At 52.4% G+C, this 11,148-nt stretch overlaps 1 protein-coding gene across 1 annotated transcript; it reads right to left on the reverse strand.

Annotated features, from left to right (window-relative positions):
* On the reverse strand, positions 1-10,629 carry LOC114696544 (keratin, type II cuticular Hb5-like). The gene is made up of 9 exons (XM_028874340.2): positions 10,096-10,629; positions 8,898-9,106; positions 5,517-5,577; positions 4,535-4,630; positions 3,764-3,928; positions 3,418-3,543; positions 1,670-1,890; positions 1,368-1,399; positions 1-672 (listed from the first exon to the last, which is right to left on the reverse strand). The coding sequence occupies exons 1-9, from the start codon at positions 10,519-10,521 to the stop codon at positions 518-520; spliced, it is 1,491 nt and encodes a 496-aa protein (XP_028730173.2). The 5' UTR covers positions 10,522-10,629; the 3' UTR covers positions 1-517.
* Positions 10,630-11,148: the final 519 nt, after the last annotated feature.

Below are 11,148 nucleotides of genomic sequence, written 5' to 3' on the forward strand. Positions count from 1 at the left end.
CAGTCAGCAGGAGAAAGCCTATTACACCACCATTTAATCCAGTGTAGTAAAGGAGTAACATGGGTCTCATCCAAATGCAGCACCACCCCAACCATACATGGGTCTCACTGGTTCTCCACAGCCAGACTTTTCACCTTGGTGTCTGGATAACTGGGGTTTCCGGTCTGGATAACTGGGTCTCCAGGCACAGAGTCGTGTCTCTCAGATAAAGCAAACGGCTTCCCTTCATCCCCAATGCAGCTCTGCCTCCTCAGTGCAACATCTGCGGCCCCTCTCATCCGAGAGCAAAGCCCAAAGATGCTCCCACATGCCATATGCCTCTCTACCTAGCCCCGACCTGGCCCAGGACTTAACTGCAAACAGTGAATAATATCTCCAACAAGAAGAAAACTAGAGAGCTACTTCTAGGCCCCTGAAGGGGAAAGTTTCTAAACTGACATTTGGTCTGTGAGAGAAACGGTGATCCTTCCTACCCACCCCAGCCCCTGGACACAAGAGTCCAGAATCCCAGGCCTGTCTATGAAAACTGCACCAGTCTCGTACTGGAGCAAGGCCCCACTACAGAGGAGGAGCAGTGAGCACCACTGTTGATGGCCATGTCCTCTGGGCCACGAGAGATGGGGGAAGCCAGGTCCCCACAGACCAGGACATTGCCCTTGGAATGGCTCACACCTGTGGAGAGAGACACGCGGTCAGAAACCTCTTCCTAACTGAAGTTGGGTAACCCAAGATTATGAACTCTATTGGTACGCTGACATCCCGGGGCATGGATCTTTTAAAACCTCAGCAAACTGCAATCTGCTGCTGCCCCCCTCCTCAGGGGAGCGTGCTCAGCCAATTCGGATGTTTCATTCTGCTTGGACCAATGTGGAGAGGTGTTCATGCAACAAATTAGCAAAAACTGTTGGGAAGAGCTGGAGGAATCATCTAGAAATACAGCTGTGGGAAGGGTGAGGGGCAGCTGGGTCAGAAGAGGGCACCTACGTAGCGGCTGCCTGAACAGTGGAATCCTAAAGTCCAGGAGTTCCCAGCTTCCTGCAGACCCTGGTATGCCTAAGTCTATTATTTCTCCATATAATGGCCCACAAGGAACCATCTGTGAGAAACAGAAAGCTCAAGCTAGTTTGCAGAACTAATTGTATGAGGGTGGGGGCTCGGATGTTACCACATTCATTGACTTAAGCTTCATAGATATTTTAGACAGGTACAGGGCAAATACTTGGTGCCATCACCTATCACTTCTCAGAGACTTCAAGTCTGTTCTCTCTCACCCAGTACTCCATGGAAGGAGGCTCAGTTCCCAGTTAGATGTAACCTAATAGACTACGGACACCCACGGGAGCCATATGCCCACACATCCAACTTACAGATGTTGACTGAGTCCAGGCCTTTACACAACCTGAGGGGAGAGGAGAGATCAGTGGTCAGAGACGACTCCCACTGGTTTTGCGGTCTGCTCATGTCCTTTAGCTTAGCCAAGCAGGATGGGACCTGAGCAAGCCTCTCCCACCCTCTCTGGGACTCAGTTTCCCCATCTGTAAAATGAGTGACATCATCCCCTTTTGAACCTCCTCTACTTGGAGGATTCTGTCCCACCCAGGCACTGCTGTGTCCCTGAATGAAGACCCAAAGGGACACCCCTACTCACACCCCAGAGCCCTGTCCTCACCGGCTCTCCTCGCCCTCCAGGAGGCGCCTGTAGGTGGCGATCTCCACATCCAGCCCCAGCTTGGAGTTCATCACCTCCTGGTACTCCTTGAGCAGGCAGGCCATGTCCTGCTTGGCCTTCTGCAGGGCAGCCTCCAGCTCAGCCAGCTTGCAGCGGGCATCGGTGAGGGCGGCCTCTCCCTGCTGCTCTGCCTCAATTATGGTGGCCTCTAGCTTATGGCGCTGGGGACAGAGGAGAGGAGTCGAGAGGGTACAGCCAATGAGGATTCCTGGTAGGTTGTCAATGACCTTGGTCACACTATTCCCTGCCATTTAAATGGCCACCCTTAGCGGTGTGGTGGTGCACACCTTTAATCCCAGCACTTGGCAGGCAGTGTGCTGGGGTTACAGGTGGGTATCACCATGTCTCCACCTCTTTTCCTCCATTCTTTGGGTACCACTTTATTATAAAGTCCATTTGATTTCACATGCGAACCAGAAGAGGGAAAGAACGTTAACACTGGAATCGCCCTGGTAATAATTAGTAACATTACCATATGTCTGTGTGCCAAGGTCCATTTACAAGGCACTTTCACAGACGCTATGTTATTTACCTTCAGGCTTACTCTACAGGCTTGTCAAAACATGCACTATAGTCTCCACTCTGTGGATGAAGAAACTGAGACTCAGAGAGGTCGTGACTTGTCTAGGTTTTCCACTGGGAGGGGCCAAGCACAGATTCCGGGGGCGGGGGCTGCTGTGTGGGGTGGGATCTGAACCTGTGACCCACAGAGTCCAGCATACTGAAGGAAGGGCCCATTTGTAACAGTTCCTAATAAGACATTCACTGGCAGTATTTCCCACTTCCTCCCCGAAGACAGTGCACCCCAATGCAAAGGAGCCGTGCTACGGTGGGCCCGTTCCCACATTTCTTTGGTTCCTCTGTTATGAGTAATAAGTTGCCTGTGATACATTTTTGCATCGTGGTTGAAAACAGCTGCACCAAAGGAGAGAGTGGAAACTGAGTCAGGAATGTGTGCAAAGTCAGCATTAGAGCATCACAAGCCAGAGGTTACATAGTCTTTTTCTTATTTTATGCAGGAAAATTAAACTAGAAACCTCTTCTCTGTATGTTCAAAAATTACAGCTCAAATGGACTAATGACCTAAGGGTGAGAGACAGAGCTGTAAATCTAATAGCTGGGAAAAAAAAAAAAAAAACCAGAGGACATCTCTAATGCCACAGAGCTCCCCTGCAAAGGCCCTTGAAGGAAGAGCCAACAGACTTGGCCGCCTTCAAGATTTGGCCGCTGGAGATTTCTGTTCAGTAGCAGACGTCATCAAAGCAAGCAGACAGAGGCAGGCCGAGAGAAGACCAATGCATGGCAATGTGGGAAACCAAAGAGTTACAGGTGACTGGAGTGACAAGGCAAAGCTACAGATCCCTAAGGAAAAGACAAGAATCTCAGTAGAAAAAATGGGGCAGATGAAAAACCCAGACGAGGACAGTCAAATGTTGAGTAAGAATACAAGCAGACAGACCACATCACTGGTCCACCAGGGAAATGAAGCATCGATAATTCTATGGCAGTGGGCACCCATCAGATCCACAGAACTAGAAAGTGACCACAGAATGTGCTGGGACACCACAGGAGTGTTGTCACAGGTGAAACCTAAGCCACACCAGAGGGGGCAGCCATCCCCGTAGACAGGAAGAACGCAAAGCCCAGCTCTGAAGTAGCAGGAGCCCCGGCTGTCTTGGCCTCCTGACCTGCTGCTTGGCGCTCTCCACCTCACAGCTCAGCCTCTGGATGATGCAGTTCAGCTCACTGACCTCTTCCTTGCCTTTGCGAAGATTCTCACCTTGCTGGGTCACCGTGATCCTCATCTCTTCACACTGTGATTTCGAGGCAAACGAGCAAACACCGGCTGGAGGGGATGGTGGGACGCCAGAGCAGAGTCCGACTGCCCAGCCCTGATTCTGGGCTCCCACCTCCCTGCCCACTCTGCCTGGGGGGGGGGGGGGTCTCTGGAATGCATGTGTGCCCAGCCCACGTGGGTGCCAGACTCAGGGCTAAGCCCCTTGGTTCAGTGGGACAGCATAGCCCTCTTCATACCTGGGTCTGGTACCAGGACTCAGCCTCTGCCCGGCTGCGGCTGGCGATATCATCATACTGAGCCTTGATCTCAGCCACGACCGTGTCCATGTCGAGCTCCCGGCTGTTGTCCATCTTCACCACCACTGAGGTTTCCGAGATCTGGGACTGGAGGTAGGTGATTTCCTGCAGGAGACACAACCCGTGGCGTCAGCCTCAATACTGCCTCTGATGGCAAGTCCAACAGCAGTGCCAACTCTGAAACCTTGGGAAGAACTCAAAACTACTAGTGACGCGGGACACTGAAAACATACAGCTTTTAGAGGAAAAGGTTGGAGTTAGGGCCATGGTCCACGGCGGTGAGTAGAGAATTCCACCATCACCTGGCTCAGTAAGGCAGATGAGTATGTCTGCAGGACAACTATATTCAGGGCCAGAACTGCCCAGATTGGCAGGAGCCATGAGTGCAAACGTGACCCAGCAGACAGGAGCCAGAGTTAGAGCCCAGGTCCTCCGGTTGTGTTATCACATTACCCAGATTTGTGCACTCATGGTCAATCTCCACTTTACACCATGCTGAGCGGAACCGGACTACCTTAGTCTCCCGAATCGCCCTAAAAGAGGGGTATGGCTCACTTCTGATTTGAAAAGGAGCCCTAGTGAGAAAAATCCCCTTTGGTCACAGAGGAGAAATGAAATGTAAGCAGAGTAAGGAAGGCAATACTACCCCCCAAAGCCCTGACACCAGGACAGGGCCCCAGTGAAGAAAACTCTGTGGGGAAACTCTGTTACCTCCTTGTACAGGGACCGCAGGAAGGTCGTCTCCTCTCTCAGTGACTCTGTGTTGGCCTCTAGCTCTGCCTTGTGCAGGTAGGCACCGTCTGTGTCCTGGTGAGAGGGATGGGAGAGAGTGGGGGGGGCATGTGCTTCGCCAGGCACTGAGTCTCTGCCCTCTGCCGTGGCCGAGAGGCCATCTCCTAGTCACCTCTCTGTCTCTAGCCTGCCCCTGGCCAGCAGGCTATGTGTCTTCACCTCCAGGGCCCCTCTTCAGTGTCTACCACTGACATTTCTCCCCTGGTTGACAGGCAGGGAGACCGGTTACTTGGGAAAGGAAGTAGAGCGGCGTCTCTCATACATGTACTTCAACACCCGGGGCTTGCCGGAAGGAAACCAAGGTTTACAGCCCCGAGCCAGAGTCAGCAGCAGCTTCTCAGCCAAGCAGCCCAGAGAGCACAAGAGTGTGACAGGCAGCAGAGCCTAAATAACTGCCTCTCCTGCCTGAGGCCAAGCTATAGAGCTCCACTCTACGGTTCCAGATAGAGGGGCCGGTAAGCACTGAAGAGCGCAAGCTCACATTTCTGCTCACCTGGCTGAAACAAAACTAGAGATCACAGGCAGCTTTATCCTGGCTTTCCTTATCCCCACCCTCTTTTGTAGCATTGACTGACAGCCACACTTAGAAAATCACTAACAAGCGAAGCTCCAAACAACTCGTGTTTGGGATGGTGGTAGGAGCCACGCCCACAGGAAAGGCCAGCATGAACGTCAGTCAGCCGTAACTGCTGACAGAAAGCCCAGCGGTCGCTTGAGATCCCGAAACTCCCCGCTGGACTAGTCTAGGTTGCTGCGTGGGGGCCACAATGGCTCCTGAGAGTTAACCATCCAGTCGATGAGAGAGCCTTCCACCCACCACCGGTCACGGGAACATGACCAGGCACTGGCTCCAGTCCTCAGTACCTGTGACTTCAGTCTCACTCCGCAGGAGGCCACTCACCTTCTTCAGTACCACAAACTCATTCTCAGCCACGCCCCTGAGGGCCAGTTCTTCCTCATACCTGGGGAGAGGGCACAGGGAAGGTTGGCCGGCTACAGCCCGAGCAGCAAACCTCCTTGGTCGTCCTTACTCTCTGTGTGGCCCTGTGCTGGTCAGTTTTTGACATCTTGACCTAAGTAGAGACACCTGAGAAGGGGGAACCTCAGCTAAGGCATTGCCTCCGTCAAATTGTCCCATGGACATGTCTGGGGAGGGGGGTGTTTTCTTGATTGTTAATTGATGGGGGGGAGATCACCCTGGGCAGTGCCATCCCTGGATGCATGGTCCTGGGTCCAAGGTAGCCTGGAAGCAACCAAGTAAACGACTTTCCTCCATGGTTTCTGCTTCAATCTCCTGTCTTGCCTTTCTTTGACAATGGACTGTAACCTACAAGTTCAAACAAACCCTCTCCCCCCCCCCCCTTGTTTTTGGTCAGAGTATTTATCACAGCGACAGTCAGCAAACTAGGTCAGTGCCTTCAAGAAAGAGGCTTGAGGAAAGTGTGAAGAAATGATTGATAACAACCCCAGACTAACCAGAGCAGCACATCATTGCATCACAACATCCCGGTCATGCCCAAGAGAAAGCCTGAGGGCGCAAATGGAGAGAAAACCAAAGTGACTGGAGACAGAGGCCTGCAAGGTTCTCTGCTAAACCTGCTCCTCCAAAGTCAGAGCCCAGGCCTAAAAGGCCCAGAAAAGATGGGAGAGAAGGTTCCCAAAGGCGAGAAGGGGGAAGCTGAGGCTGGCAAGGGTGGGAATAACCCTGAGGAAAAAACGGGGATTCCAAAACAGAGCACAGAAAGCCGAAGGAGCTGGAGGCGCCAAGGGAAGTATGCGTGTTTTACAACACTGTGCTTCTGGTGAGCGCACAATTTGGAATTCTATTTCTATCGAGTTTTATAAGATGTGGGATTTGTTTACTTTTAAACTCTGTGGCTAGCATGCAGAACACGTCATTGTTTCAGGGAGGAAGGAACATGAGTCACTAACAAAATGTCTCTCAAGGTGGATTGGTCGGAGGAAAACGTCTTTCCTCTGACAGCGTTGAAATACTCCTGTAGTGGTTGAAATGAGAAATGTCTCCCCACCCCAGATCCCAGTATCTGAACACCTGGTTCCAGTTGTGGTGCTGTGGAGAGAAGTTTAAGCGGGAGAGCCTTGCTGGAGTGGATTTCGAGGTCAGATAGTCTCACCCCTCTTCCAGCTCCCTCTCTCTGCGTCACACTTGCAGAAGGGTGTGTGTGGGGTGTCCACTTCCTGCTCTGGTCAACATGCCTACACTTGCTGCCAGGCTTCCCCCGCCATGATGGACTCTTATCCTCTGGAACCATAAGCCAAAATAAATTCTCTCTTCCACGAGTCACTTCTGGTCAAGATGTTTTTACAGAAGCAGAAGGGTAACTAATATAACTCCTCTGGGCTTCCAGGAGGGATTTCCTGAAACTGATGCGCACAACCACCTTGGAATGCCTTGTGGTGTGAAAAAATTCTAATTTTGTTTTTTACATCCTCCTCTCCCTCTGCCATCAGCATAGACTCAACTCCTTTAAATCCAGACATGAACAGGCCTGAGCCCCTAAAATTGGTTTTGTTTGTATGTTAGCATTCCTCGGAAGAGCAGTTATTTCATTTCTGAAAGGCTGGGTACCTTCTGACTGATCATTCCGCCATTTTCATTTCGCTTCCTGAAAGTCAAGGCGGGCTTGTGAACAGTCAACCATGTGCTGAATGTGAAATGTGAGCTGTCACTCAATGCTTCACCTCCTCACAGCCTCCAATGAAGACTTCATTGGCTCCTGCAGCAGCTCTCTGATCTTGGTAGACCTTACAAGAAAGGAGTTTGAAAGTTCTTGAATACTATTAATGATTGCCTGACCATGTCCTTCCTGAAGTGCTGTGGGTGTATGTAAGTTGGCTTTCATTGGTCTGGGCGAGGTTTGGTTTGGGGCAGAACGAGGAGGAGAGAAACATGAGGAGGGGGAGGGAGACAGGAGCTTGTCCTCTTTGGGTTTACATTTTCCAGCCACGGATGCCTATGAAAAGGACACTGGACTCTGGTCCCAGCTTGAACTGGTATCACAACAACATCTAAGATAAGTCACTGAACCTCTGTGAGCCTGCACAATGAGCAAAGCCAGAGACAGGATGAGTGAAAGCGAGGAAGTCCCTTCCAGAGCCCTCCAGCTCTTAACATTACACAAACCATGACATTCTCCGAAATATTAAGATGGCTCCCCTGCAGCCTTTCCCTAACATCAATCCCTCACCCACCTAATACCCTAGGACTTGAATTCCTAAAATAAGCCCAGTCCAGAGCATTTCCCTAGCCCTCTCCACCAGCCTGCCCCTTACCCCACCTGTGACACTGCCTCCTGGACCAGCATGGACCCAGCTAACATGGGAGAACTCAGCCCTCAGAGCATGGGTCCCGTGACTTCTTCCTTACAGGGTAACCTGGGCTGCAGTTAACTCTCAGCTCTGTAATTACCAGCCCTCGCATGCCCAGCTGAGAGCTAGACCTGGCCACCTGCCTGTTGAAAGGTGTGTGAGTGTCTGGGGCACTCCAATAGGGAGAAAAGTCCCCTGCTGTAGCTCTTGAGATTGTAAAAGCTGGTCTTCCAACACCTGATTCCAGGAGAGTCAAGGTTAGCACAACCAGGACAAACTGATATCAAATCTCCTTTCATAAGGCTAACAATATTCAGTAGTACAGCATTTGCTATGTATGTGGGAGGCTTGCGTTTCATCCCTAGAACCATGCAGCAGCAGCAGTTCAGTAAAATCATCTTCCACTCTGTCCATATCCTCAAAGGAGAGAGGGGCAAATTCACAATGACCCAGTGAGCTTTGACTGTTAGACACGTAAGACTAAAACAAAGGATTTACACTGACATTGAGCTGTGGAGCCCCGCAAAAAGAGAGCTTGGTGGTTTATTGCAGAGTGACTAATAAGCCACATTCCTCGGATGCTTTGAAGGGCATCAGAGGGTCTCGGGATGCCTCCCCCAGAGCCTTTCCCTGCCCACTCCCACTGACGATGATTGCCCCACCTGCTCTTCACCCTGGTGGCCTTGGGCCACCTCTTCTCTTGGTCTTCCCCTCCACCCCGTCACTCTGTGACCTCAAGAGCAGATTGTGCTCCTCTTGTACTGGGAGTGCTTCTCTCCAGACTTTCCCTGAGCCTTAGAATGGGTCTGGGGGACTAGGAGCTGGGCTAGACAGCAGCAGCGCTAGGTGATGGCTGACTCTGACCCCCCAGCAGCATCCCCACTCCCCACCTCCTGGACGGTGGCATGGCCTCCCCGACTCCCTGTAACTGCCCGAGCCCAGTTATGTTAACCTCTTCTTGTAGCCCTCCATGGCCTCCTGCACACGGTTGAGCTCCGCAGCCAGCCTCCCGCTGTCAGCCTCCGAACACAGAGTCTCCCTCCTCAGGGTCTCGATGTAGCCACTGAACAGCGGCTCCACGTTGCTCTCACGGCACTTGCGGTTCTGGTAGAACTGCCACTTGGTCTCCAGCAGCTTGTTCTGCTGCTCCAGGAAGCGCACCTGCCATGGGAGTGAGAAGGGGAAAAGACTCAGGGGAAGCCTGTGGAGGGTGCCAGTTCCCCGGCAGCTCCCTGCCCTTTGGCTTGGCCCCTGCCCTGAAGCAACCTGTGACTTGTCAAAGGTCATAATCATACCTGAAGTGATTTCCCTGGCACCCATTACCCCTCCCAGAAAAAGCACACAGTTTACAGCCTTGTATTCATTCTACAGAATGAACTATTTGCGGAAGACCAAGCGATGACTCCTCAAAGGTGTCTGCTTTCTAGTCCTTGGGACCTACGAGTGTGTAATGTTTCTAGCGAAGGGTCTTGCTATTAAAATTATGGTTGTGGAGCTGAAGACTAGGGGGTCTTCTTGGATGACCAAGAAAAAAGGAAGGGAAGGAGTGGGGGAGAGGAAGGGAGGGAGCAAGGGGGAAGGAAAAGAGAAAGAGAAAGAGAGTTGAGCCGGCAGGCGAAAAAAGGATGCCAAGGGGCTCTGTGTCTCTCGGGTCCTGAGTAAGCAGGGGCAGAGGATGCCTTGGGCAGAAGTCCTGAGGATTCATTGACTCTCTCAGGATGTCCCCAGAAGGGGATAGGGGGAAGGAGCCTAGCCCTTCTTGGTCCCGGCTCTGCGCTGCATGTCATGTGACAGCATCTTCTCTGTGACAACTGTGTAGCTCTTATACCTTCCTGTGTGTGGCAGCTGAGATCTGGAAGTCGGGGTCACAGACACATGTGCAACTCACTGCATGTGTAAAGAGCAGCAAAAAGCCCTCCTGTTCTGTGTGGTGGCTTCACGTCCACAGTTATACTGGAGTCCCGTGGCAACATTTGCAAGCCAAGACTGGAGTTCAGCTGTGTTCTGCACGGTACAGGTGGCTGGCAGCAAGAGAGTCAGAGCCGCAGCCGTCATGGGCTCCAAGTCTCTTGCCTGTTCTTAGGCTGGAACCCTAGGGAGGACCACATGAGCGCGCCCCGATCACGCACAGAGTGCTCCAGGACACCCACCTTGTCGATGAAGGCTGCAAACTTGCTGTTGAGACACTTGATCTGTTCCTTCTCCTCATGCTTCACGCACTGGGCATTGGGGTCGATCTCCAGGTTGAGGGGCGTGAGCAGGCTCTCATTGACGGAGACTGTGGTGATGCAGGGGGGTGTGGGCCCGCAAAGGCCCCCCGCTCGGTAAACAAAACTGCTGCTCCCACTGTGCAGAGGCCATCTGTAACTTCCTGCAATCCGGGGGGACCCCACAGTGCACAGGCTCCTGCTGCTGAAGCTCCTGAGGTGCCTGTGGCCTGGCCCCCCAGGACTGCCCCCATGGTAGGCCGCTGCACTGACTCGGCTGTGTGCTCCCAGCTTGGGCACCAAGGCAGAGGAGGAGCTGAAGTTCCTGACCCCACAGCCAGAACTGAGGAGGTAAGAACTGACTGCCATGTCTCTGCTGTGTGGAACTGCTCTGGGGATGCAGGACTGGAGGACAAGGTCTCACATTGAGACCTGGTAGTGCCCCTGCCTTTTATCAGGCTGAGGAGGGGCCTCCTGACCACATGAAAGGCAGGAGAATGTCGTTAGTGGCACTAATGAGTGTGAGAATGCCGCTAGGCAGCCTGAAGGGAAGGGTGAAACTCATTTATAGGCATGCAGGGAGACCCTGCAGCAGATTAAACCTGCCCCTGACATTTCAAGCAGCACTGTCTACCAAGCCTCCTGTCTCCCTCCCGTCAGGAATCCTTAACCCCTCCTGGGCAGGCCCAGGCTTGACCACAATATTCCTGGGACTAAAGTGTCCTGTGTTCTCCTAGGGCTCTACACAGCCACCCATCTCAGCAAGCATATGAGGAAGAACTTCGAATCTTTCCCTATGACCACCATACCCCACACCCAACCCTGGAGTGTGACCACTACAAAGTAGCTGTCCTCGAAGGCAGGAAACAGGTCCATCTGCCTTCTTGTTCCTTGGCCACAAGCATAACCATGTCCCCAGGAAACACTACTGGTCTGAATGACTGAATCAGCTGGACTCATCATACGCCAAACCCGCAGCTGCCTCAAGAGGAAGTT

Source organism: Peromyscus leucopus, chromosome 20 (genome assembly GCF_004664715.2).
Source record: "Peromyscus leucopus breed LL Stock chromosome 20, UCI_PerLeu_2.1, whole genome shotgun sequence".
NCBI lineage: Eukaryota > Metazoa > Chordata > Mammalia > Rodentia > Cricetidae > Peromyscus > Peromyscus leucopus.